The sequence below is a fragment of the Miniopterus natalensis genome, chromosome 20, assembly GCF_054644295.1.
Source record: "Miniopterus natalensis isolate mMinNat1 chromosome 20, mMinNat1.hap1, whole genome shotgun sequence".
Taxonomy (NCBI): domain Eukaryota; kingdom Metazoa; phylum Chordata; class Mammalia; order Chiroptera; family Miniopteridae; genus Miniopterus; species Miniopterus natalensis.
This window is the reverse complement of record NC_142100.1, coordinates 16,232,106-16,259,929: the sequence shown is the minus strand read 5'-3', so window position 1 is coordinate 16,259,929 and position 27,824 is coordinate 16,232,106. Positions and strand designations below refer to the sequence as shown.

The following is a 27,824-nucleotide window of genomic DNA, read 5'->3' as shown; positions in this document are numbered from 1 at the left end:
GCTCTTAACGTGGACAAAGGTACAGAGGCAAACCTGAGGTGTTGAGCTGGATAGGCCAGGGAGGGCGGGCGGAAGGGACACATGGACATGGAGGTGGCAGTGTTTCAATTTATCTAGTGATCTTAGGAGGTTGGTCCTGCCTGAGAAATGGCTGTGGGGCCCATGAGTTGCCTCCAGGCCTGTCGCCTGTCCACATACCCCATGATTCGCCTGACCTCCACTATCTTCTGCCCAGCCCAGGGCATTTCCTCAGGGTTTCCAGAAGGGGGTCAGGGCCTCCAATTGCAGCAGCCCTGGGCTCTGGGAGCCACACCTAGCCCCTTCCAGGGTGGGAGGGACTGTCTGGACCCCAGCTCATTGCAGGGGAGGGGGGCAGCACCTACTGCAGCCCCACTGGGGGTTCAGGGTTTTGCAACCCGACCCTTAGATCTCTAAGTGATGACCTCACACCAGGAGGTGCAAGAACTTCTGTTCAGCTCCTTTCTCTGTATGCTTCAGATGGGTGGGTTCCCCAAACCAGTTAGCCATTAATACAGCAAACGTTTATGCTTTAATGACAGGCACTGATCCAGGTAATGGGGACACAGCCATGAACAAGACTGACCTGGTCCCTGCTCTCATGGCACTTGTAGTTCACAATCCAATGTAGTCAGTGCAAGGAGAGGGGAAGAGTGGGAGCCCAGAGGATGGCCAGAGTCAGCCGCGAGGCAGGGAGGGCACCAGGGAGATGACACATCCATGCTGGGAGCCAGGGGTGCATCAGAGCGCACCATGGGAGGGAAGAGCATTCCAGGCAAAAGGAGCTGCGTGTTCAGAGGCCTGGAGCTGGAGCAACCCTGGTGCCCACAGGACTGAAAGGGCCCCTAGGGCTGCAGTCCAGGACACCCGAGGTGGGCAGAACCTGTGGCTGGGTCAGGAAGGCAGCAGTGCCAGCCAGAGACCTAAGTGTGTGTATGGGGCAAGAGGAGACGGAGGGGGTGCCTGGTTGCATGGCCAGTACCTTCATCTCTAGCAGACTCCCAGGTGAGTCTCCATAACTGTCAGGCCTCTGCTCACATACCTCTGGGGATGGGGAGATCACCACTTCTTAGTGGGTCAGGAAACCTCTAGATGGGAGATGGCCTAAAGCTGCCAGAGTCCAGAGTTCACAGAAACCCCTGGACCTTGCCCAAATCTCCCATCCCAGCTGCTCTCTTGCAGATTATCAGGTCCTTCCTGGGATGGGTAAGGGAAAGGTTCAGAGTCAGAGGATCTGGGGGCAACTCAGGTGTGGCTCACCGTTTCTGTCTTGGCCTGCATGTCAGCTAGTCTGACCTCTAGGTCTTGGGTGCAAACACCAGGTGGGAAAAACCTGATGAAGCTTGGGGCCTCGGTTCAAGCCACCTTGCTGTGTAGCCTGGGACATGCAACTACCCTCTCTGAGCTATAGTGGGACCAGCAGGATCAGGGGGTGACCACACGTGTAGGATCCCACCATCAGTTTTAGGGGTTCACAGACCCCTAAGGCCAGGCCCAGGCCAGCCTAACTCCTGGCCTCACCAGAAATAGCCCTGACCTCACACTGACTTTAGGCCTCATTTTCGAGGTCTGCAGCATGAAGGCATTGCATTTGTCTCTACTCGATATGTGCCCATGGACACTGTGCGTGCACGCGTGCATGCGTGTGTGCGCACACACACACCTGAGGTCACCTTTGCCTGCTGAAGTCCCACCCAGGGAAATAACTTAAGCAAAGGCCGGGAGGCTGGCAGGTGAACTGAACAAGGAGACTTCAGGGAGTTGGAGCAGAGAGGGTGTGAATGGAATGAGATTTGCTCTCCCCCAAAGGAAAATGCTCCTTAGGGCCCTTCTTGGACTGGGTAACAATGAAGGGACAGGACAGCTGGCAGAGAAACAGAGGTAGAGTTGGGAAGGTTAGGACCCTCAACAGTTCCTGGATGTCCTTGGTAAAACCCTGTTGTCCTGACATCATTACCACTCATTTTACTATGGGCAAGTCTGAGGCTCACCCAAGGTCACCCATTGGGTTGCTTATCCTCAGGCTCCCAGCCTGCTGCATTGCTCCCCACCCCTGAGTCACCCAGGGCCTCAGGCCTGTCTACCCCTCTGTATAATGGAGTGGAAGGAGCAACCCCCACATCTGAGCTGGGTGGGCCTCCTGGAGCCCTTCCATCTGGCCTCCCCTCTCCCCCAAACCTTGGGCTCCCAAGGCAGCCTGCCCTGAGCCGTTAGCCAGCACAGCTGCCTCACGTGCCTGCCATTAGACTGTTGGCCAGTGTTAACCAGCTGAGCAGGGTGGGGTGGGGTGGGGTGGGGAAAGGGAGAGTGGGAGAGTGGGGATGAAAGGAGAGTGAGGTGGGCAGGGAAGCCACTGGCTGCCTTGCTTCCTCCCCGGACAATGGGACCCATGATTCCTGCCACACGGGGTCGTTGTATGCCTGGAGAGGCTGTGGGAGCCTGGCACACTGAGACTGAGACCCTGGGGACGGTCTCACACTGCTGAGGGCCTGGACACACCTCTCTGCTGCTTGCTCTGCCCTGAGCTCCCAGAAGCAGCGCTATTGCGGACTCCTGGGCCACCTGCCAATTGTCTGACCAGACCTGCAGGCTCGGGCTGCAGATTTGGGGATTCTTGTGGTCTGGGAAGCAGGGTGTCAGGAACAGGAGTGAAGTCTCAACCTGCTCTGTTCCCCCCCACAGAGATCCGAGAGGCCTTCAAAGTCTTTGACCGAGACGGCAATGGCTTCATCTCCAAGCAGGAGCTGGGCACAGCCATGCGCTCCCTGGGCTACATGCCCAATGAGGTAGAGCTGGAAGTTATCATCCAGCGACTGGACATGGACGGTGAGCGCTGCCCCGTGTGATTCCTCACCCTTCACCTGGGGGGGTTTGGGTCTGGGGCATGAGCCACTGGGGACTCTCACGCCCTCCACTACCATTCATTCCCAAGCCCCTGGCAGTTTATAGCCAGGTCTGGCCCCATTTCCTAGCCTGGAGAATCGTGGCCAGAGTGTGACAGCCCCAACCATGCCCAGAGGTCAGAGACTCTACCTATCTTGGTCTGTATTCTGAGAAAATTTTAAAGTACAGAAAAGTAGAAAGAAGTATATACTAAATACCCCAGGTCTCACCATTCAAAATAAGAAATAATTTAGCTGTATTTGCCACCTGGCATTTTATTATGAAAAAACTCATAAGGACCATTAATGCCCAGTCCCCTCCTCTCATCCCCCTATGCCCCATACTCCACCCAGAGAGAAGGTGGTGGCCTGGGCAGGTGGTCCCCCCTCCTGAGCTTCCTTTCCTGTCTGTGTGGTGGGGGAATGTCAGGCCCCAAACCTACCCTGGGACAGCAGCAGGGCCCTGGGAAGCCATGGAGGGTACCAAGTGAAACAGCGTCTCCCACGTGCTCAGGGCACACCTTCTGCACGCCACCTCCACCTCGCCAATGGAGCCTCTTCACACTTAGCTTCAGCATCACCTAGAGCTTGGCACATTAAGTGCCCCTAAAATTGAGAAGGCTTGGAGGGGACCTGCCTGAGGTCAGACAGTTGCAGGCTAACCCTGCTGATTGGACCTGTGACCACTCTAGGTGATGGCCAAGTGGACTTTGAGGAGTTTGTGACCCTCCTGGGACCCAAGCTCTCCACCTCGGGGATCCCAGAGAGGTTCCTTGGCACTGACTTTGACACTGTCTTCTGGAAGGTATGCTGTGTACTGGCTGGGACCCAGGGCTGTGTACACTGTGAAGGGCCATACTGAGACCAGTGAATGGCCAGGCCCATTCTGTAAAGGGGGAATGACCACTTCAGCCTTCTGTCCACTGGGCATCTTATCTCCCAGAGGGTCATGGGCTCCCTGGGGGAGGCTGGTGTTGGTCAAGGACTTGAGAAATGGAGAGTGGTTTCCAGCCTCCCAGAATCTGGAGGCCTGTCCCTGGCTTGTGTGGCTGCAGGCGCTGGGTGGGGACTGTGGTGTCCAGAGCACTGTCTCCTCCCACCCAAGTGTGACATGCAGAAGCTGACTGTGGATGAGCTGAAGCGGCTGCTCTACGACACCTTCTGTGAGCACCTGTCCATGAAGGACATCGAGAACATTATCATGACGGAGGAAGAGAGCCACCTGGGCACGGCTGAGGAGTGCCCCGTGGATGTAGAGAGTGAGTAACTGGCCCCTGCCTCCCCCCTCCCCCGCGGGCCAACTGCTTGAGCAGGGAAGGAACCAGGGGTTTGCAGAGGGGGGCTGGAGTCTCCTTGCCTGCCCTGCCTCGTGTCCCGTGTCCCTGTGTAGAAATGCAGAAGGCTCCTGGTTCCATCACTCTGCTGTCCCCTCTCTCTTTGATGCTCCCTGGTGGGCGGCCACAGCCTGCTCCAATCAGCAGATTCGCCAGACATGCGTGCGCAAGAGTCTGATCTGCGCCTTCGCCATCGCCTTCATCATCAGTGTCATGCTCATCGCGGCCAACCAGGTGCTGCGCAGCGGCATGAAATAGGCACCGCCTGGGCACCTCATCTGGCGCACGTGGTGCATGGGGGCCCCTCCACACCCACCACCGCCTGCAGTCCTCTCCCTCAGCCGCTGCCTGAGCCACCACCACTTCGTGTATATCGGGGCCTGGACATCCAGCGACCCCACCCCACCCGCCCTTGCATGGAGCCGTGGCCCAGCTGTGGAGGGCCTGGTGGTGGCTCTGAGGACGGCCTCCAGCCCTGCCTGTACCCTGCCCCTGCCCCACCCTGGCCTGTATGTAGCACTAACTCTCACCACTGTCCAGGGGCTCCTGGGAAATTAAGGAGGAGTTTGTACAGGGCCCAGTAGCTGCTGTGGCCCCTTAGGCAGGAAGGGGCACCCTGTGCCCAGGGCCACACAGCTAGCCGGACCCTGGTCCCTGAGGTTTGGGCCATAGGCAGGGTGCTGGAGGTGGGACAGAAAGACTCTTTGGGGGTGGGGGGGCATGAGGCAAGGGTCTCCTGGGCCCTACTCCTTGGCATTGGCTGAGAGGGCCAGGGGCCTTCTCACCTTCCTTAGACTTAAATCCAGCCCTTCTTCACATACCCACTGGGGCCAAGAACCAGCCTATTTCACAGATGAGAGAGCCCAAGGCTCAAAGAGTCCCCAGATTTGGCCTCAGTTCCCCCATCAATAGGATTTTCAGGACGTGCTGAAGCTTTTGGAGGATGGGGCAACTGAGGTGGCCCTGCAGTCACCCCACAAGAGGCCCAGTAGCCTGAGGGCTACATTGCCCACTACCACCCCAGCACAGAATTTAGAACTGGAGTACAGTTGAGGAAGGAAACAGAGGGGCCTAGAGGCTCCATATTGCCTGATCAGCCTGTCACCTTCCCACTGGCCAGAGGCTCCTCTAGGGCAGAAGCCTTGGAAGCACTCATGTCCATGCCAGGAAGCTTGCCTAGGCCACTGTTTCAAGCCCAGGGCCTGTCTTGCCCCATTTCTCTACACTGAAGAGGCTGGAGACCCAGCTTCCATCCCTGCCCCAGTTGTGCCATCTCACGCTCAGGCACCAGCTCAGCACGGGCAGATGTGGGGACTGGGAATGGCAGACCGAGTCCTTTAGCTCCTCTCCCCAGATCTGGAGCCACTTCTCAAATGGGTGATAACAGCCACACTGGCCACCCTCTTCTGGCCCCCAAGGGAGAAGGGCAGCAAGCACTGTCACCCTGGAGAAGACCTCCTATCACTCCAGTCCTGCCCATCCTCTGACCAGGGGCCAGAGCCCGGAGCTGAGGGCACCCGGCAAGGGGGAAGCGTAGCCATATCATCATAGTGACATACTTTCTTTATAAACATCCAGCAGGAAGTTTTCTCACCCATGCTCTCAAGATGGCCCATGAGGGAGGGAGGGTGAAGCTGAGTGGCACAGAGCCAGGGCCAGGGCTTCACCTGGTGGGGGAACTCCTGGGCTTCAGCAAGGCCAGGCCAGGCAGAGCTAATAGCTTCAGAGGCTCTGTGGGGCACAGCAGGCAGGGACCTCAGCATCCCCAGTATGAGCCCTTATCTTTACTGTGACTGAAGTGGGAGCGACCTGGTGGGGGTCAGGTGGGAAGAGGGACTAGCCCCACTGGACGCTGGGCTGCAGGGGCCAGCCCCCAGGGGGGGGTGCCCGCAGAGATGGAGGCAGCTCCTGGACTGGTGGCCAGCCCACTGGGTACTGGAAGACAGTGGCTCTGATGGGTTCAGCCCTAGAAAGGAGGAGAAGGGTAGAGAATTAGAGTGGGGCACAGCCCAGGCAGGCCAAGGCTGGGGTGCTCCCCCAGCTCACCCTCCCGGCTACCCTGGCTGTGCAGAGGGTCGACCTTTCTGGAAGACAGAGCCTAAAAACATGTAGACCCTTTGAGCTAGCAACCTCACTTCTAGGAATGAACCCAAGGAAATAGCGGGGTGTGGGCAGAGATTGAGGTACAAGAAACAGAAATAACCTAAGTGTCCACCTGTGGGGGATTGGTTAAATATATATGCACGTCCACAGCAGAGAATGCTATGCAGCCTGTGTAAATTGAGACAGATTTATATGCACTGATGAGGAAAGGTATCATGATGTACTGTGTGAGTAGTAGAAAAAGCAGCTTATAAAATAATGTATATAGCATGATACTATTTTTGTTTAAAGATATATAACATCTATAAATGCATAAAAAAAACCTTGAAGACAGCAAAATGTTAAGAGTGGTTCCTTCTGAGTGGTGCAATTATGGGTATGGTGTGTTTTTTAACTTCCTTATACTTATCAAGAAAAGTTTTACAAGCATGCAAGCCTTTGAAATCCGAAACAAAATACTGTCTAAAATTTTTTTTAAAGCCTCATTTCTCAAGCTGCTCACTCTCCTTCCCCTTAAGGTCCACCAACCCTGGAACCACATCCTGAGAACCCAGGGCCTCTTTGAAGTACCAACCCTGGGTGCCCAGTCTGGGGCTGCCCTGTCCTAAGGAAGCTGACTGAGGTGCAGAGGCAACCTGCCCCTACCAACTATTCCACATTCCAATCCTTCTGGACTTGACCCTGCTCAGGCTGCCACTCCAGGGAGCACTCTGAGAGCTCACTGGGGGCTCAGGTCTCCCCTATGGGATTGGAGCTTTCAGAGGGCAGATACCAGGGACTAGGGATGGGGTCCATCTGTCCCCCAGTGCCCAGAGCTGGGCCTGGCACAGGGAAGCCACCTAGTGAATGTTTGCCAATGACAAACAGCAGCGCTGAGTGCTGTGACTGACTAGCTATTCCAGGCTAGACACCACGGCCTAGAGAAACATCAAGAATTGCCATGCAAACCCCATTTCATAGATGAGGCCACTGCGGTATATGGAGTTAGTCACATACCCGAGTGACACAGTCCGAAGACAAGGGCTGAGTGGCTGGAATGTGACCTACACATGGGCTCCAGACCCCCCCCCCCCCCAGCTTTAGCTCCAGCAGCATCCAACCCCACCCCACCCCCAGGCCCAGTTTTCAGTGAAGGTGAGGCCCTAGCAACTCCTGGCCAGCCATCTGTGAGAGGTTTGGACAGGACTTGGGGCAGGAGACCCAGGAGTTTGCCTCATTGTACCCACTCGGCCTGTCCCTCTCAGGGCCTGACAGGCTAAACAGAGCCTACTTGAGGACTTTGGGCAGCCCAGACATAGCGTCTGGGGCCTCCTGTTGTGAGAGGACGGGGAAATCCCTGCTCAGCCGCTTGTTGGAAAGCACGGAAAGCAGCTCCCAGCATGATTTATGGCACTGGGGAAATTTCATAAACTCCCCCAGCTGCAGAGAAGGGTGGGAGTCGGGAGGCTCCACAGTTGCTGGAAGGGACAGCCCCAGCTGCCAGCCAAACCAGGGCTCCCTGCAGGGTTGGGGTGACCACAATTCTCCACAGATAGGGTATGATCTTGGGGAGCCCCTCCCCATGAGCCTTGGACCTTCTAGAAGATGGGACAGGTTCTGGGCAACTGGGACTCAGAGCCCCTGCACTCTGAGGCCTCCCACCAGGAGAAGGGCACCCCCATGTGTGCTCACAGACATTGGCACATTCCCAGGCCCCAAACACATGGGCCCCTGAACCCCTGAAGTGTATCCCTCTAGCCCTGCACAGAGCACACGAGGACAATGAGCTGCACATGTGGCGTGACTGTGGCTTCTCTCCTGGCCTGTTTGTCCCATGCACAAGGACAAGAACAGCTCTGGTTTTGCCCAGCCATGGTCTTAATCAGAAGGAGAGTCTTCAGGAGGTACGCTGGCGGCCACAGCAGCACCAGCCCAGACAGGGGAGTGAAGGGGGAGATTAAGAGGGATAAAGTCACAATCTAAAGAGCCAACAATAGAAGGCAGGGACAAGCAGAGGCCTCGCTGGGGGATTTGTCCGCTTGGCTGAGGCTGGCCTCTCCCTCCTGCCGCCCTCTCCCTCCCGCCTCCCGCAGCTGCTCTTGGCAGGTCCCTCAGGGTCAGTCTGCTGAGGGACAAGGCACAATGCACTGGGCTGGGGCCCCATGGGGCCTCCATTTCCCCTTTTACAGGAGGGGTAGCCCAGCGCACCCTGAAGGCTCTGTCAGCCTGTGGGTTTAGGGCCCTCAAGTCTGGGTGGCCAAGGGCAGGCCAGGCAAACACCTGTGCCCTGTGCCCCAGGAGAGGAAACAGACACCCAGAGGGGAAAGAGGGGCTACCAGACCAGTCCCCACAAGTGGCCCACAGCACTAACACCTAGGAAATAGTCCTCCAGACTGGGGACCCTGCTCCCCTACATGTTCTCTCATGCAGTCCACATGTCACCCAGAGCCAGGTGCGAATGACAACAATGCAAGCTCAGGGCCACGACGGGAGGCCTGGGGGCTGGAAGGGGAGATGTCTTAGCTGAGCCTGAGGGATGTATCTGACATTGCCAGGCGTGGGGGAGGAGGGGACATACAACTACAGGTCGAGGAAAATAGCATGCACGAGGTGCCCCTAACTCAGATACACCCACCACAGCTAAGCTGCTGCCAAGTGTCCAGTGGTATAGCATAGACCCAGATGGGAGAGGTGAGAAGGTGATCCCCACGGGCCAGGGAGGTGGCAGGGAAGGTGGAGGAAGCCTAGGAGGGTTTAAACAAGGGCTGGGCCAGCATGTGGTTCAGAAGCTTGTCGGGGCTGTTGTGTGGATGAACTGGAGGAGCAGAGGGGAGGCAGGAGACGCAGAGGGGCTGCTATGGACATCCAGAGAGCCTGTTTCCAGGGCTGCCCTGAGGGTAGGAGACTTGGGGAACAGAGTAAGGCAGCCAAAGAGGGTGGGGTGGCCTCGAATCCACCTCCCACCACCCTGCAGAAGTAGAGCCCAAAGCTCTTGGGCCCAGGATTCTGGTGTCATTTTTCACATGACCAGCCTGCGGGAGAGGGCAGCGATGGCAAAAGCAATAATAAATGTTCATCTCCCTCCAAACAACCCTTTTTTCTCAAGGCTGGATAGACTGCTCTGCCCAGAGAGGAATTTATTTTGGCTCCAACCCCTCAGGAGGCAGGTGGATGGCAGGTGGACACAGAGAATAAGTGGTTGCCAGGAAAGCAGGTCCCCTGGAAGTGTGGCCAGAGGGATAGGTGCTGGGGGAAAAGGTTCACATTCTCTAGAGTCTAGGGTGGCCCCCCAGTTGCAGATCTATTCCAGAAACAGCAGGGAGGCGAGCAGCCAGGGGAGGGAGCATGGCTTAGCAAGCACAGGAGCGCGGCTGGATACGCAGGTAGCTAATACAAGGAGCAGTGCGGGGCAGAGCGGGAGAGCAGGGAAGCCTCCAGAGCTCTCTGGGTGGCCTCCAACCGGATGAAGACATAAATCCCTGGATGACGATGGCCAGCCCCCAGGGGGGTGCCCATATGACCAAAATCACAACCACTTCAGGCAGTACTAGCAGGAAGGATGCCATACTCCAATATTTGAGTCATTTTTGTACTATATTTTCAATGTGGGAGGGACAAAAACTGGGCACAGATTTAAAACAAAGGTAAAAAATAATGAAAGTTGATTTTAAAATAGCTTAAGAAGCTCTCTTCATTAGAACACAGAGAAGATAAGAAGCTTGACCTGTACCTTCTGGAAGTGCCTGGAGGGAAAGCCTCATGCCATAGACTGTCCAACCAGGCTCCCTTGGCCCAGGCCACACCACTGTCCCATGAAGCCATACCATAGAGATAACTGGGTCTGAAACAGGGTGGTCCAGGGTGGGGCAACTTGTACAAAGTCATAGGAAGCTCACAAGCACAACCTTTAGCCCCTTTCCCTTCCTCTCTCTCCTCTACCTGGTAAAGAGCCCAGGAGCCCTGGCTTGAAGAAGAGGGCCTGGGACAGCACACAGCACAAACATGAGGGCCTTTGACCCAGGGTGTTCCCCATGCAAGAAGTGAGGGTGCCCCATCTGCTTGTGAGCATCCTGAGTGCTGGGTGCAGGCAGTAGCCCCCTCCGCATGGAGGCCTGGGACAATGACAATAAGCTGGTTTTTACAAACTTGGGTAGTCCCAGCTCTTTCTCTCCCCAGCCATGTGCCCTTGGGCACATCTCACCTTCCTGTGAGCCTCACTTCCCCTATGTGGCAGGACACTGGAGGGGACACAGCAGTGACTGGGACACTGGGGACTCAATAACCACAGTCAGACTCCTTCCTCCCTCTGGAAATGGAACTGGTGATGTGAAGTCAAGTAGGCTTGGCCTCCCCTTCACCAGCACAGACTCCAATAAGGGAAGAGCCACAAAGGCACGGGGATGAGGCCCAGGAATAGGAACTTCCAAACGGGTGCCTCTGGCCAGGACTTGGGGACCCAAGAGCTCCCCGCATGGTCCCTCCCTTGGAGAGCTCTGCTGGGGGAGGGGGAGTCCCTATCTGGTGCCTAGGCCTGGGCAGTTCATGGAGATTGTTCAGCTTTAGGTCAGGGCAGCTGGCTGGGGTCTTGCTCCCGGAGGGCACGGGAGGAGGGGACCCATGGGGCCTGTACCTGCTGCTTGGGGCTGAGCTCAGCCGCTTGGCTCTCTTCTCCAGCCAGTCCTCCAGATGGCCCTCGGGGAGTTCAGTTATGTCTAGAGGCCACTCCCTGGCCCGCCTCTCCTCTGTGGGGATAGGAAGACAGAGGCAAGTGAAGGGCACGCTCACCCCCACCTGAATCCCAGCCTCCCACAACACAGTCGGAACCTTCCTGGGAGGGCACAGGCTGGGAGGCCAGGAGCAGAGCCTCTGGCCTGTCCCCACTGTGCAGCCAACTCCCCAGGCCCACCCTCTGGGCCTCCCTCTGCTTCCCCATCCAATGGAGATGAAACACTGACTACCTCCTAAGCTTTTTGGAGCTGGACACAGGATAATGCCTATAGAGAGCTCGGGCCTCAGGAGGAATTCAAATCTGGGTGCAGGGAGGCTGTGTGGGCTGCAGAACAGGGCAGAGCAGGATCTGAATCTTGTCTCTGCCACTTGCCAGGTCTCTGACCCTGGGCACGAGAAGAAGCCTCAGCTTTCCTGATTTTTCTTCCATATAATGTCCTCTAAAAACCTTTGCTCACTGAATTAAGATGGAGCAATGGATGGAGTTCAAACCACCTGGGTGTGAGATGGCGTCAGAGTCTTGGAGGGACAGTTTGGGATACAGCCTGGGGCGAGAGGAAAACAATCACACTAGTGATCAATAAAGACAATTTGAATGGGAACGTCCTTGTTTTCCAGTTGAAGAAGTGAGAAGTGAATTTCCCAGAGGCAGACATGCCAGATTCCAGGGGAAGCTGAACTTGCTCTTCCCTGGGACCATGAGGCCTGAGGATCCTGAGGGCAGGCAAGCTGCTCTCTTCATCCCCTTGTCGCCAGAGCACAGTAGGGGCTCAATATGTTGCCTGACTGAGGGAGTACGTAAGTGAATGAATGCCAGGTTAGCAGCAGAGCCCAGGCAGGGCTGGGGTGCACCCTCAGGGCTCTTGGGAAGCTATGCCTGTCACTTTAAACCCAGCAGGGGACACAGGCAGAGCTCCCCTGCTCCTTCTCCATTCATGCCTCAGCAGTTTGGTGGCAGTTTCTGACACCCACCACATCACCGGGGAAGCCCTCAGGGTACCCCACAAGGTCACCATAAAAGACAGGAAGGTGAGGAGGCACAGGGCAGCTTCCTAGGCCTCAGATCTTGCCTACGCCTCCAGCAGCCCACCCCCACCCCAGCCCCTGGTCTTGACCAAAACGCACCCTCCACCTGGATACTCAGCTCCTGCAGGTCTCGCTCTGACATGTGGGAAAATCTGCAGTTGGGGCCAAAGTCACACTGGCCTGCGTGGAGAAGACAGAGTTATTCACTGCTCTGGCAGGACTCCCGCTGTGGGCTGAGGGGAGTCACTGGAGTTTTAGGGGCAGGACTTTAGGAACTAAAGAGTAGCAACCCTGGAAGAAACACTTGACTCTCTCTGGCCACCCTCATGAGCAGCCTTCTGGCCCACCATACCCTGCTCACAACCCTTCCCTGGCTGGGGATCAAATCTCACTGAAGCCATTGGTGATTAGATTGCACAGCCTCTGCAGGCTTGGCGCTTGTCACCACCCCGTGGCCCCAGCTTCTATTCTCCAGCCTCAGCAAACTACATGTGGGTCCCTGAAAAGGTCATGCCTCCTCTCTCCTCTCCAGGACATTGCCTTCCGCCTGGTGGCCTGTCTGCTCACTTGAATTGCATGAACAGCTGCACTGCTGGGGAGAAAGGCTTTAATGGAAGCTTTGAACCATTAAAGGAGGTAGAAAGTCCAGGGTGGCTTTCTGAATCTCAACAGAGAAGACCAAAATGTATCTCAAAATAAGACTGGAGGTATCCTAGGCCAGCACAACCTACCAGTGACGTGTTCTTATCAAGGTGAAGTCCTTGGGGAAGTCCCTGATCTGCAGGCCTGGTGCCATTCTAAGGACAGCACCATCTCCTGAGGGAATATAGTCATTCACCTAGCTTCCCTGGGTCAACAGCAATACCTCTCCCCAATGCTAAGTCCCCTTATACACCCTGTCAATCATCATGGTTTTCATCTTTGCCTTGGCTGCTAGGAAGCTCGGGGCCAAACCCTTAGAGATTACATAGGACCTCAAGGCAAGCATAGAGGAGACTACGTCTCCTTTGTCTTATTTTTCCTCCCCTTATTTTCACCTGCCTTTGCTCCTTTCATTTACTGAGGTTTTTATCTCTTTAAACTATATGCATCTTTATTAGGTAGGTATTGAGCAGTCAAATCAACACCTAGCATCCTGGGTTCTAATTCTGAACCTTCTCAGCATCATCAGACCTGTTACTGTCTCCAGCCCTGCCTGCTGGGAGGGAGAATGCAGTGGCAGCCGGGCTCCTGGGCTAACTTAATCTGCCAGTCTATTACACCCATCAGTGTCTCCTGGGTTTACCTGCAATCTCCCAGTGCTTGCTTTTTCTGGCTGAGCTGATCAAATCACATTCTAGGTCTGAAGAACTGAGGACAAGCCCCTGGAAGTCCTAAGGCACAACCCGGGGAAAGGCCCAAATGATTAGTCATCTGAGGCGCCAAGGCCACAAAGTGGGTCCAGGATGGTGGCCAGGGTGGGAGAGAGGCTCTGCAGAGGTCCAGCAGGCTGGACTGGACATGCTGGTCCCCGGGGAGGAGGGGAAAGCTGAAATGGGTAGAACATTTTACCTGTCAGTAGAAACTTCCTGCAGGGCCGCTTGTTCTGTTCATCCAGCAAGATGGCAGCTGCATCTGTGAGAGGAGAGAGGGGCTAGGTTTAGACCTGAGCTGCACACAGGTACTTCCTGAGATCAGGAAAGGAAAGAGCTCCGCTCCCCATCCATAAAGGAGTATAAAAGGGGACAATCACAGATGGGGATTCTGGGCAGAGGGATCTGAGCTTCGGGTGACTTTAACCCCTCCCACCCCACCTAGACCCAGCCAAAGGCAAGAACCAGGTTTCAGGTCAGAGGATCTGAACTTTGCACAATGGAATCAGCTAGGGAGTTGTGTGTGGGTTTTTTGTATTTATTTTTAAATCCTAGTACCACAAGACTTTTTTGCCCTGTTTTTGCAACTTCCTATAAATCTATAATTATTTCAAAATAGAAAGCTAAAAAAAAATTTCTGGTGCCCAGGAAGCTCCCCAGTAAACAGGGCCCATGCATTGCTCCACAGCCAAGGTTGGGAAATACTCTCTCTGTCCCCCTCACACCATGCAGGCTCTCAGTGTCAGACCAGTCGCCAGCCTTGACAGGACTCGGCAACAGTCTTTCTGGATATGAACCTTAACCCTGGTTTCCTCTGATATTTTCTACTTTATTTTCATCACATATTTATGGTGTAAATTTTGTGTACTTCTTGGTAGGCAAGGAATCAATCAGTCAAAATCTGTGAGTAAGACATGTGAGGAAGGTGAGAACCTCAGGCCCAGGCCCTGCACAAAGAAGCCCTTGCTCCTCTGCCTGGTGTTCAGGGCTCCTCGGGATCTGACCCCATTGGTCCTTCTCGCTTCATCTCCCAATATTAACACCTGCTCTGGTGCCCTGTGTCTGTTTGCTCATTCATTTAGACATTCATCTAACAAACATTTACTGAGCACGTCCTGTGTGCCAGGCACCGTGCCAGGATGAGGATTTGGTGAGAACAAGTCAGACCTGGTCCTTCCTTCCAGTCCAACAGTCACACTAATCCACGTGGATATAAATGGGGTAAACAGTTAGCAGGAGGCCGAATGACCTGACCTGGCCCGCGGGGTGGGGAGGGCATACTGGAGGACTCTGCCTGAGTTGATATGGGGGGGACCAGGCTGGGGGGAGGGGGAAGACAGCAGGAAGGGAATGTCTGCAGAGGGTACAGTAACTGCAGTGGCCAGTGTGGCTAGAGCTCAGAGGGAGAGGTTGGCAGGGCATGAAGGTCTGGGTAGGACAGGGGTTCCACCCAGAACACACTGCTATAACTGGGCATGAGGTCACTTAGGAGAGATCTTGTTTTATTTACCTGTAAGCCTGTCTGAGAGCTGAGGACATGCTAAGTACTTACCAGGGCGTTGTCTGAATGAATGAGGCCAGGAGATAAAGGGCCTGAGGCCAATCCTTTTGTGGTCCTATAGGTATTGTTCCTACTTAGTGAACCCTTAATGCCATATAGTCATCATGAGATTACTGAGCCCCTGTCACATCTCTGGGAGGTGAGTATTGCGTTTATGGCTGTTTTACATATGACTAAATTAGTGAGAGTGAGTGACACCTTGGGACTGACACCCAGGCAGCATAGCTCCAGGGCCCGGGCATGTCCTGACCATGGCAGATGGATGGTTAGCCCTCTGAGGGTTAAGGGACTTGTCCATGGTCATGAAGCTGGGAGCAGAGCAAGAATTAAGTCCTAGCCCAGGCTGGGATACCATGTGTCCCCCTCCCAAAGTCTGTGCTGTGTGGTTGCCTGGGGAAGCTGGAGCCCTGGGGAAACCTCTAAAGGAAGTGGAAAGAGCTCTATGCCAGCTGAGGGACCTAGGATGGGGTGATCCACTGCTCTGGTTTTCAAAGGCACCACCTGCAGTGGATCCCCTTGCCAGCCCAGGCTCCCTCACAGATCTGTTCTAAGGACTGAATGTGGTTGGGGACGTGTGGTTGGGGTGCTGGGGATCAGGAACCCTGAGAAGGGCTCACCTGTTTCACCTTTTCTATAAGTAACACAGCCTTTGCAGATCCGCCCTGGACCCTAGGACCTGGCTGTTCTTAGCTGGGAGTCCGGGATTAGGAGCAAACACCAGGGTGATCTTGAGGCCCAGTTCAATGACAGACCCAGCCACTGTTGGATTTGGGGGACAGGGTGTCTCTGTCTGACACCATAGTCAGAGGCTTCCCAGGCACCCAGGAGACCCTTCTGCCCCCACTCCCAGACCCTTGGCCACCCTCCTTCATCCAAGCCTGTGAGCCTCCTCATCTGAAATGGGGAGAGTCTGGGAGAGCTTTCAAAATACCATGCCTAGGCCCCACCCCAAACCTGCCTCTGGAGATGGGGGTCAGGGGATCAGCGTTTTTTAATTTCAAGGTCTCCAGGTGATCCTAACTCCAAGGTTTGAGATCCACTGCCTTAGAGAATTACTGAGAAAAGCAAATGACAAAACATGGAAGGTACCTGGCATGCAGCAGCTACTCACTCCTTTTTTGTGAATTCTGAGTCACAGACCAGGGAACTCTCTCTGTATCACTTTTTCCTTCCTTCTCAGCTGCTAGGATTCAGCTCCTTCCCTCCAGGCTCCCAGAATCCTACTGCCCAGGTCCGAATGAGCATTGAACCTGCCCTGGCTCATTCCAGGAGCCCTAGGTCCCCCCTCACCCCACTGCAAGCTCCCTCTCCATTTGATCTGGCTTCTAGCTGGCCACCTTCTGGCCCCTCCCTCACTATTGCTCAGTGTGTATGTCTAAGGACAGCAGTGCAGAGCAGCTCCCCTGTAGTGAGCACCTCGAGGTGCCAGGCCCTGTGCCAGCTGCTTACGGCCTTAGCCCATTCGCCCCAGTCACACCTGCTCTGAGAAGCCTTTCCCGGAAGAAGCTTGGTTATTCAGCCGTCCAGCCAGTCATTCAACAGCCATTTGCTGCACACCACTGCTTACAAAGCAGTCACTCATCACTGTCAAATGTAGCTCTGGTCACATTGGCTGCTGCCTAAAGCCTCTCAAAGACTGCTCTCTGCCCTTGGGACAACCCATCCCCCTGACTATGGCCTCCAGCCCAGCATGAGCTGCCCCTGCCCTGCCACCAGCTTTATCCCCCGCCGTTCTTCTCTCTTGCTGTGTCCAGCCACACCAAGTGAGCCACGCCTGGTGCTTTGCTCATGGCTGCCTGCTTCTACATGCCCTCTGCCCAGAATGGTGTGGTTGGCTTTTCCCTACCTTTCAGCTATTGGCTCAAACATCACCTCCTTGGAGAGGACTTCTCACCCCAATATCCCCAGAGCCTGGCAGGGCATCTGAGAACTAAGCCCTCAGTCAAGCTTGCTGGGGAAAGGAGCTCACGTTCCAGTCTCACCTTCTGAGGGCCCCTCTGCACTAGGGGACACTGGCCCACGGCGCTTCCTTGTCTGATGGTAAGAAAGAGCAAAGAGCGCGGCTGCATCAGACTGGCAGCCGAGCCAGCAAGCACCCACCTCGGAACATGTCATACCAGGACTTCTTGGCCTTGAGATGCTGCAGCCCATTCAGGTGCTTTTTGCGGTTGTGGAGGTTGTCCTGGAAGGAGCGGTCACAGTAGTCGCAGAAGTAACGCTTCCCCATGGCCACTGTGCCAGGTGCTGCCACTGCCTGGGAAGTCACAAAGCACTCAGTCAGAACACGGAGGAAACGCCACACACTGAAGTCCACGCACAACCACCTCAACTGAGCACTCCCTGAGAGCCAGGCCTGGGTTGCGTGAGGAAGGCTTTCCGTGCACACACCATTTCATTTAAAACTCATGAGAGCTCATGAGGAGCTACATGGGCCTCATTTCAGAGGGATTTTTAACAATTCTGATGCCCAGCCTCCACCCTAGGCCAGTTAGAGCAGAACCAGAGTGGATGAGGCCCGGGCATCAGTACTTTTTAAAATTCCCCAGGAAATTTTCATACGTAGCCAGGGAACCACCACCTTACACCCTCTGGCCAGCTGCCACCCTCCACACCTCGGATCTCCTCTCGACTGTTCTCTCTATGCCAGCCACATAGGCCTCTTTGCTCCTCACACATGCCAGGCATGTGCCCACCTCCCGGCGTTTCCATGCTGTTCCCTCCGCCTGGATGCTCTCCCCTGGTACCTGCCAAGCTTGCTCACTTGACTCCTGCAATCTTTGCTCAAACACTACCTTTCTCAGTGAGCTAACGTGATCACTTTCTTTAAAATGGCAGAACCTTCCACCCTCCATTTAGCTTTCCCCATTTCCTGCTTCATTTTTATCACCTGTGAAGTAATAAGTTACCTGTTACATTTATTATCTTTTTCTCCCAGTAGGAAGATAAAGCCACACAGGCAGAGATATTTTTGTTTTGTTTATTGCTGATGCTCCAGCACCCAAAGTGGTGTGTGGTACGTAATAGGAAACCGAATATTGTTGAATAAACAAATTAATTCCCATTTTCCTTAAGGGACAACTGAGATTCAGAAAGAGGACTTGCCCAAGGTCACACAGCTGGTAAGCACAAGGGAAACCCAGGTCCCCTAAAATCCAGCTGCCAAGTGGCCTCTCTTCCACAGCTAGCTCAGTGATTAGAGAAGCCAGAGGCTCAGGCAGAAATGCAAAAGGCTTCCCAAGGACACTGGCTAAACTCTCAAGTGGCAGGTCCCCAGCCAATCACAGAAAGAAATGAGAATGTCTCAGGGCTATAAGACTCTTAAGACCCTTCAGCCATGGTGACCACAGCTGCCACTCCTGACCCAGGAGATCTGCAGCCCAAGGCAGGGGGTGATTCTATGACTCTCATGGCCAACCCTTGCGCCATGAGTAGGATCTGCACAGGTTGAGCCCAGACAAGATCCTCAACCTTCAGGTCCTATATTCTGACCCTTCATTTCAAAGAACAGGTTCCCGAGGCCCAGAGAACAAAGACAGGTGGCTTCCCCAAGGTCATGAGATAGCAGCTCAGGCTAGCAGCACAAGCTCCAGACTCCCAGGATCTGGCAAATAAATATAAAGCTGGGACCTGACCCACAGGGTAGACAGATGGGGAAAGGCATCTTGTAAAGAAGAGACTGGAGAAAGACATGAAGACAAACAAGCCCCCTGGACAGTCCAGGAAGCCATGCAGGCTGTTGGAGAAAGCTGCTCCTGCAGCAGACGGGGACAGCAGCCATTAAGTCAAGGGCTATAATGGGATTAGGAACAGACAGTCATTCAAAATGAAAACATATAAAACCTCTCTTTTCTCCAGTTACTGCTGAGAAACCGCATCCCAGACACATGAACTTGATATATTAAATTTGGCAGCTCTAATACACCCCGTCTTGCCAATAAACTTATAGGAATTGGATTGAAATTGTAAGCGATGAACGTTTAATGACCGAGAGCTAAACCAAGCCATTCACAAAGCTTGAAGCTCTGAGGAGCTGCTGGCTCTGGAGAGTAATGGGGAGGGGAGGGGCAGAGGGAGGGATGTCCCTCTGGGAGACTGAGACGAAACAGTGGCTCTGCAGCAGACTTGGCTGGACAAAACCACGCTTGGAAACTGAGCAGCCAGCTGTGTGACCTTAGGCAAGTCACTTCCCCTCTCTAGGCCTCTACTTTCAGTGTAGGAATGAGGTGGTAGGTCTGACTGGTTGCCTGTTTGCGGAGTGGTACACAGAAATTTGCTGCTCCAAATGAATTATTAACAAGAGTACTAGCAATATAAATGATACTAATAATGCCCAGCACTGAGCAAGTGCTCAATAAATGTTACCTATTACTTGATTTATTGTGCACCTACTATGTACTGGCACTGGGTTAAAATCTTTATAAATTGCATCGTCTCAGGACAACCTATGTGGTAGGACCTACTACACCTTTTCAGAAGAAGGCACTGAGGCTCCAATAAATAAAGTGACTTAGCCAAGGTCATGCTGCCAGAAAGCAGCGGAGCTGGGCTGAATCCAGGCAGAATGGCTCTAGAGCCCCTCCTAATCACTTACAAATGTCTCCTCCCGACAAATCATACTGATGACAGTTTTCCTTTATGAGTCACTCACTACACCCCCAGGAGGTGGCCCCTTTGAACCCCAAGAGGTATGTATTATAATTAGGAAACTGTGGCTCAGAGCAGTGCTGTGAGGTGCTCCAGGTCTCATAGCTAGAAAGGTGAGAGTAGGTCTCACGGTGCCTGGGGCTCAAGTCTGCTGAGAAAGCCTCCCACCAAACCACTGAGAAATCAAGGCTCAGCAACACTCTGACCCACATGATAACCCCTTTGGGGTTGGGCTGTGTGCATGTGTGTGTATGTGTATGTATTCCTATTTTCCCTTCTCTCACACACATACAAAGTGGGAGGCAAACCAGCTGCAGCAGCAATACTGCCCAGCCATGCCATCCTATGCCCCCCCCGCCCCCCGCCGGCTAACCCCCATCTGGCACAGAGAAAGTGCTCAGGATGGGTCAACAGATCCCACAGTCTAGTCCCAGGTCTGCCAGGTGAGGCTGTGACTCCTGCACTTGCCCTCTCTGGGCCTGTTTCCCCATGTGTGAAGCAGCAGGCAGGCAGGCGGGCAAACTAGACCATCCTAAGGGCTTCTCCAGACCACCCGAGTTTAAATCCAGGTACTACTGCTTTCAAACTCTGTGATCTTGAGCAGTTAACTTCTGGCCTCAGTTTCTTCCTGTGAAAACTGGGATAATGTAGTCCCACCCCAGCAGTTACTGTGAGAGTCAGATCAGCCACACACATATGTCAAGTAATGCAGAGCCTGGATCACAGGAGGCCTCAAAAAATGTTGGCTGTCATCATTGTTATCAGCCTTCAAACAGTCTGTATTTCAGAAAACAATGGCTCAGAACAAGGAACGGGATGCCACTGACCAAGTGACCTTGGGGTCAGCTGATAGGTATTACAGATGAGGGAACTGAGGTCAGGAGAGGGGAAGTGAGTTTCTGAAGTACACAGAATAAGGCAGAGGAGGGATGGGAACCTCAGCCCCATGATAGGCCCAAATACCTGCTCTTCACAGCAGTTGTGCAGAGTCCCGCCCTGCCCGGGGATGGTGTCAGGGGAGCAGGCAGGCTCTAGAGGGCCAGGAATTCCCACCCATCTCACAGGACTTCCCCATGGAGGCAGAGGCCCTTTGGGAGGAGCTGGCCTTCGGCAAGGTGACCTCACCCAGCATTGCCTAAGTGTGAACTTCTGGCCCAACTGCGCCCTGCTCCAGTGCCTCGGCACACATCAGGACAAGGTGTGGCTGCAGAACTCTCTGGACAGACACAGCACCGGTCAGACACATAACTTGGCAAGCAGAGCACATTTCACTCCGACTCACCCCTCAGCCAGGTGTCCTTGCACAAGGCACAACGTGCACCACTGCACCTGACAGCCCTACGTGGAAGGTCAGGGAAAGGGGATGGGGACAGCTGGACACCTCTGATGACACTCAGGCACCACCATGGCTGCTGCCTAAGCTGGCCCTCTCCGCTGTGATTCATCCTCACCCTTGGGCTGGCACGCTCAGCAGCCTGCGAGCAAGGCCCTGCCAGAGAAAAATCGGGTCCCACTTCCTTGCTGGGGACACAGGTGGAGCCACCCTCCCAGTCCCAGCAACCAGGTCCATGGCTGCAACAGCATGTGCCAGGTGACAGCTGTCTCCTTGGGACAATCCTCTGGGGTAACATAGGTCTGGGTCCGAATCCCGGCGCTGTCACTTAACGGCTGGGTGACCCCTGGAAAGTCATTTCATCTCCGAGTCTGTGCTTAGCTATAAAACAGGAACCCCACTGCTGCTATGGATTTACCAAGGTAGTAGTATATTAAAATGCCAGCATATAGTTAGAGCTCCAATGGAGGCTGTAATTATTTATTGTCCAGGAGCTTCATTCCCCTACCCTCCTGGTGAGCACACCCTGACCACCTGATTTAAAATGCAGCCGAAGTCACAACTGTAGGCACTTGGTCCCCCCTTACAATCTGCTCTGTTTTCCACAGCCCGTCTTCCCGTCTCACAAGTTGGTTTATTGTCACATGTGCCTGCTCCTCACTAGCGAACAGGCTCCGTGAGAGCAGAGAGTTCTGTCTGTCTGTGCAACTGCTGCACCCAGCATCTGGCACAGGGCCTCGCACACACGACTGCTTGTGGAATGAGCCTGCAGGACCCGAGCCTCCCACCCTGTGCTTACTAACAGCATCTGCCATGCCCTCTTCTTCTGCAGCTTGAGTCTGGGGACAACGAGGATGAATAAAGATGACTGAGAAGAGAGACACAGAAGGCCCCAAAGGCAGGTGTCTCACTGCCACCACCACCCTCCCTGCAGGACTTCTGCCACCGGCAGAGCCCGGCTCTACCGACTTAAACCACACCTGGCCACTCCCTGGCACCTGACTTGTCTTCTGAGCTCAAGGGAAAGATTACCAACTGGTTGAGATACTGTGGGATAAAAGAAAAGAAGAGAATGGGGGTGCGGTGGGTGCGGGAAGAGAGCTTCAGATTTGATCCTCTTGTGTGAGGCACATGGCTTTCATTCCCTTATTCCATCCTCACAGAGACCCTCTCTATCAAGGTGTCCATTTCCCAGAGAAGGATACAGGTTCTTCCCAATTTGCTCAAAGCCACAGCTAGGGGAGACACTGATAATTAATGAGCATTCTCATCAGCCTGAGTGCTGCTGGTGGGCAGCACTGAGGACCCCCACACAACCTCTTGTGGAGCCCACACCACATGTGAAGCCACGTGCCAAGGCCCCACAGCCAGGGCGTACCAGAGCCAGCATTCACACCGGGGTCTGAACCCATTCTTTCCCCATCCCACTTCTCTGTTGTGCGGCTGTCATGGGGCAGACATTTGTGCTTCATTGATATTCTCGGTTCCTTTCCCTGTGTGCGTCTCAGGTACAGAGCTAGCTTTGGCACAAGGCTAAAATAAGCCAAAAGCTCCGTTGTGGCCAGGGGCTGGGACACACACTGTAATTATCCAGGACTTGTGCTCGCCACATGCCGCCCTCAAGCTCACCTGTCATTTCTTCTAATTTTGGCACTGCCAGACCCCAGGTAAACAGCAAACCACAGCCAAACGGCTTTATTGCACACCCACTAGGAGCATGGCAATGTCCCAGCACCACATATGCTTGCCGTCTGGAGTGGATGGCATCAGAACTGCCCTGTGGGGGGGCCCAGAGATTGCCCACTTAGGAATCAGCTCCAACAGAAGTGCCAAGAAGAACCAGATGTCTTCCCTGATAGGAGCCCCAATATGTTAGGGGTCTCCCTCAGATGTTCTGGTGTTTTATAGCAACCACACAGCTTTCTCATCCTGACCTCGTTCAGTTCCACCCCTTGGAGTGAGGGGCATCACCTTACTTCTAGCAGTATAAGGCAGTGGGGCCCCCACCCACAGCAATTTCTAACTCAGCAGGTCTGGGAGAGGGCCAGGATCTAGGGAGGCTCTGATGCAGAGTCCACAGGCCACAATGGGAGAAATGCTGGTCTAAGGTAGCAGGTGATGGACTGAAGAACCGAGAGGGTGAGAGCTAGCCCAAAGTCACACTGATCACCCAAGTCAATCCCTACTATAATCATTCAACCCAGGTCTGAATCCCAACACTGCCACTTTCAGTCTGTGAAACTCTCAGCAAACTATTTACCCTCTGAGCCTCATCTGGAAGATGAAGGTAATGATACTATTTCATAAGATTACTATGAGGATGAATCATGCATGCTAAGTGCACAGTGCCTGACATGCTGACGGTGCTCAAGGCTCATTTGTGGATGTGGCGACTAGCTGTGGCCCACAATGATGCCACCTCCTCATGTTGGTACCGTGTGCTGTTCCCTTCTAAGCTGTATCGTGGTTTTGTGTAACTAAGAGAATAGAGCAGAGGAGACAGTATGTCACTTTCAAGATCAAGTTACAAAAGACACCGTGGCTTCCATCCTGTGTCTCCCTTCCTCTAATCACTTGCTTTGGGGGAAGCTGGCTGCCATACTGTGAGCACCCTGTGGGGAGGTCCATGAGGCAAGGAACTGAAACCTCCTGTTACCAGCCATGTGAATAAGCTTGGAAGTGAACCCTCCAGCCCTAGTCAAGCCTTTAGATGAATGCAGCCCAAGCTTGACTGCAACCTAGTCGGAGAGTCTGAGACAGAACTACCCAGCTAAGCCACTCCCAAATTCCTGACCCTCAGAAACAGTATGAGATAATGTTTGTTATGTTAAGTTGCTAAGTTTTGGGGTAATTTGTTATATAGCAATAACTAGTGAATACATTGGAATACATGAAAAAACTAAATCACTTTATGATCCATGATGGCTACAAACTGCCCCATATCCAAAAAAAAAAAAAAAATCACTCCTGAGTCAAGTCAAAGGAACCCCTCCACCCCCCAGTCACCCATACACAGCCCTAGAGTTCCACAGTTCCCTTTTTACTCATTCATTCTCCAGCCAAACATTTGCTGAGCACCTCCTCTCTGCCAAACTGGGGTTCACATTTCATGACACAAAGTCCCTGTCTCATAAGAAGGTGCATTTCTTTGCTGGGAGTGGCTGACAGATGTGCCGCAGTAACAGTTCTAGGTAACAAGCTCTGTGCCATGGGGCACCCAAGAAGGGTACCTGCAATCCAACAGAGAACTCCTCCAAGGAAATGATCAGAGATGATCTCAAAGATCTAGGTACCAAGGTGGTTGCTGCAGTGTAGCTCATCCTAAAACTGAAATCTAGATTTCCAACAGTATGAACTGACAATTATCCATCCAGTGCTCACCACACAGCACAGCAGGCTGTGCAGAGTCCCAAGTGGGGTGGGGAGCGGAGGCTCAAGGGCATAATGCACAAAGCCTGTTATCCTCATCTTACCCACAGCTGGCCAGAAGCAGGAGTAGAGCATGAGCCATATCTGGTTAATGGAGTACTGTGCACAGCCATTAAAAATCAAGGCAAAAGGAATGATTCCTTTATATGGACAAATGTTCCTCCACATTGCCAAATAAAAATGACTCGTTACCACCACAGTATGTATACTACCACTTTTTTAAGGAGAAAGAACCTCCCACCCCAACACACACACATACAAAGACTACAGAAGATACAAAATATTTACTGTGGTTATGTCTGGATAATAGAATTCTGTGCAGGATTTTTTTCCCTTCATTTTGAGTTTTTCTATTTTTCTAAGTTTCTACATTTAGCATGTACTGTTTTTAAATTTCCCCAAAAATTTCCCTTAAAAAGAGGGAAATTTGTCAGGCAGGGATAAATCCTATTCCTTCTTCCTTAGGAGATACTATGGATGAACCAATGACCTGGTTCACCAGAATGAACCTTGAAAGGGATCTAAGGTAGACATTTCCCTCAGTCCCTGGCTAAAGGCTCACAGGGTACACCCTGATTCCACATAGACCTGGCCCTGTGAACGTCAGCTGAACCCAAATCGGGCTCCAGGGAGCTGCAGGCTGGAGACACAGTTTCTCATCAGATAGTTACAGGTCCCAGGAGGCTAGAGTTTCCAAATAGGGAAGGTAAAAATAGTCTGAAGGAGGCTCCTGAACCAGATATCCAGACTCAGAACTGCCTGTGCCTCCCCCCAGTCTGGGCTTCAAATACCATCTGACTCTCTGTTATCACCATCACTGCTGCCCAAGTCAGGTCTCACCTTCTTGCATCTGTACCAACCTCCCCAGTTTATGTACCCTGGGCATCATCAGATCAATCCTCTTAAAATGACTCCTGCTCAAATTTTTCCATGGCTCCCTGTGTGGAGTTTATTAAAAATGAAGTCTCCTGAATTCAGATCTCCAGAATTCTGACCCAGCAGATCTGGAGGGAGGCCAAGAAACCTGCATTTTAACCAGTGAGTCTAGCACCTGCTAGTAGGCACCTGCTAAGAAACAAAAACCTGGGGGAGCAAGCTTCTGCTCATTGTCCTCTCTATTCCCTGCATCCAAAGGGACAGTGACCCTGGGTAGACACAGCCCCCAATTTGTGTCACAAATTGGTGAGCTTGCTGAAATGGTAACCCCCATTTGATTGGCATGCTAATCGCAATTCATTAGAGAGAATAAAACTGTTTTCTTACTGGCTATGTGTTCTGTCACACTCCAGGAAAATTCAGAATTGAAAATAGAGGGAGTGGAATAAATCACTCATTGTACAGGGTGGGGGAAAGTAGGTTTACAGTTGTTCGTATGAAAAAGAATACAATTAATAAATAATAATACAAGAAAAAACTCTGTGTCATGTACTCACAACTGTAAACCTACTTTTGCCCTGCCTGTATTTATGTTCCTTCCTGAATTTTATAATAATCAGTGTATACTTGGTATTTAAAAGTATCAGTAACATTGGAAAGAATTTGACATGTTGAGTATATAACAGATAAGCAATGTAATTCCAATTTAACATATAAAAGCTAAAATATATAGTTAGGTAATTGATAAAATATATGAGAGTAATTGGTATTAGACTTGTGATTTTAAGTTGTGAGGTTAGCAATGACTTGCTACATATTAGGATCACCTGGGATGCTATAAAAGATACTAAAGGTGCCCCCCATAACCTAATTTAATATCAGAGATATATTTTTTTAGTTCCCCAGACTGAGAACCAGTGACATAAAAGAATTTGATTATCTATTAAAAGTACTGAACTATTTACAAGACCTTAAAATTTATTGTTTATAAGTTTAATTTATTAGATTTCCTAGTAACTGTTTAAGTCTTCTGGGGAAATTATGCTTGTCAGGTTATGTATCTGAAATACTTAAAAAGAAAATCAAATATATTACATTTATAAGTGGAATTAAATGTGTAAGGGAATGCAATTAGGCTGTTAATAGGGCTGAGTGTTTAAAGGAATTTAGTTTGTTCAACATTACTCCAAGGAAAAGTTAATTTCACTTTTATTTTTTTCTAGGTTTATGTATAGAATAATAATTTCTAAGTTGAATTTGATGGCTTACAGAAAATTTGGTTTTTAAAAATTGTTGCTTCAGCCCTGGTCAGTGTGGCTCAATGGTTAGAGTGCCAGCAGGTTCGGTTCCTGATCAAGGGCATGTACCTGGATTGCAGGTTTGATCCTGGCCCTGGTTGAGGCCCCTGCGGGAGGCAGTCAATCAATGTTTCTCTCTCTCTCTCTCTAAAAAAATCAATGGAAAAAATATCCTCAGGTGAGGATAAACAAAACAAAACAAAATTGTTGCTCCAAAGAGAATTAACTAAAAAGACAAAAATAAAACAAGCCACAACATAACTCTCTGTGGTCTTCCCCACCCATCCCACAGAAATAATTCTTTCTCCTCTGAACTTCCCATCAGCCAGATTTGTTGTTAGCAACACATAAGAATTCTTTCCCAGAAGCTTCACAACTTACTATCCCAAGGGGCTACTAGGATGCTTTGCAAATAGAGAATAACCATAGTAAGGATAACTCATCAGGGATGTAGAGCATTTCACACTTTTCCTCCCAGTCCCCTAAGCAGGCATTACTGCTGAGTTCCCTGCGCATGGCCCAGAGAAGGTGCTCATAAAATATTTGTTGCCCTGGACGGGTAGCTCAGTTGGAGTGTCGTCCAGTACGCCAAAAACTTTCGGGTTCGATTCCCATTCAGAGCACATACCTAGATTGCAGGTTCGATCCCAGCTTGGGGTGCGTGCGGAAACATCTCTCACATCGATGTTTCTCTCTCTCTCCCTTCCTCTCGCTCTAAAAGTCAATTTCAAAAAACATCCTCGGGAGAGGATAAATAAATAAATAGACAAATAAGACATTTGGTGACGGCCCTAGTACTCCAAAGCCCTTGCTCTTTCTATTCTCAAGTAGTAATGATGGTGTGAGTTCTCCTGCCTTGCAGGCCAGGATTCTCAGCTATGAAGCCCAGAGATGAGGGAAAGTGAAAGCACGGCCAGAAGAACCCCTCTTTCCCTGAAGCTGGGAAGAGGGGTTCAGCCCCCAGAACCTGACTTTTTGCCACAGACTGAAATTGAGCCCTGAACTTGAAACTGATAGAGGAGACCGGGATAGCGACGAGCTGGGGACCGGACGCCCGGCCCCCTCGCTCCTGTATCTACTCCCCATCCTGTTAAATGGTGCGTCCCACCGCGAGGAGCGCGGACTTAGAAAGAAGAGCGCAAGTCCTCCCGTGAGGGAAAGGAAGCTAAGACTCGACCCTCGACGTCCCGCCAAAGAAGGTACCTGGCTATGTCGGGCAGTAAAGCTCTGAGTTCCTCCTCCTGCGCTCTTGCGTCGCGAA

The 27,824-nt window shown here is 52.5% G+C and overlaps 2 protein-coding genes across 3 annotated transcripts in view; one reads left to right on the top strand and one right to left on the bottom strand.

Moving 5' to 3' along the window:
- The window catches only part of CABP7 (calcium binding protein 7), a 10,118-nt gene extending 4,389 nt beyond the window's left edge, over positions 1 to 5,729 (top strand). The window contains exons 2-5 of the mRNA XM_087828404.1: positions 2,701 to 2,844; positions 3,593 to 3,705; positions 4,006 to 4,159; positions 4,365 to 5,729. Of these exons, the coding sequence (XP_087684530.1) occupies positions 2,701 to 2,844; positions 3,593 to 3,705; positions 4,006 to 4,159; positions 4,365 to 4,492 (539 nt within the window). The 3' untranslated portion in view covers positions 4,493 to 5,729. The remainder of the gene's footprint in view (positions 1 to 2,700; positions 2,845 to 3,592; positions 3,706 to 4,005; positions 4,160 to 4,364) is intronic.
- On the bottom strand, positions 4,873 to 27,824 carry ZMAT5 (zinc finger matrin-type 5). Of its 2 annotated transcripts, none has more exons than XM_016198585.2 (6): positions 27,767 to 27,824; positions 17,084 to 17,237; positions 13,622 to 13,684; positions 12,170 to 12,250; positions 10,947 to 11,058; positions 4,873 to 6,200 (listed from the first exon to the last, which is right to left on the bottom strand). In XM_016198585.2, exons 2-6 carry the CDS (start codon positions 17,208 to 17,210, stop codon positions 6,071 to 6,073), a joined length of 513 nt encoding a protein of 170 aa, XP_016054071.1. In that variant the 5' UTR covers positions 17,211 to 17,237; positions 27,767 to 27,824; the 3' UTR covers positions 4,873 to 6,070. The 2 variants fall into 2 exon arrangements, with proteins under 2 accessions (XP_016054071.1, XP_016054072.1); XM_016198586.2 differs by lacking the exon at positions 27,767 to 27,824 and adding an exon at positions 27,192 to 27,267.

Excerpts from the sequence above, each read along its gene's own strand:
- ZMAT5 (XM_016198585.2), bottom strand. The coding sequence starts at position 17,210 with ATGGGGAAGCGTTACTTCTGCGACTACTGTGACCGCTCCTTCCAGGAC. Across the intron at positions 13,685-17,083 it reads CTGGTATGACATGTTCCGAG|ATGCAGCTGCCATCTTGCTG; the intron begins GTGGGTGCTTGC and ends CTCCTCTCACAG. Across the intron at positions 12,251-13,621 it reads CAGGAAGTTTCTACTGACAG|GCCAGTGTGACTTTGGCCCC; the intron begins GTAAAATGTTCT and ends TTCTCCACGCAG.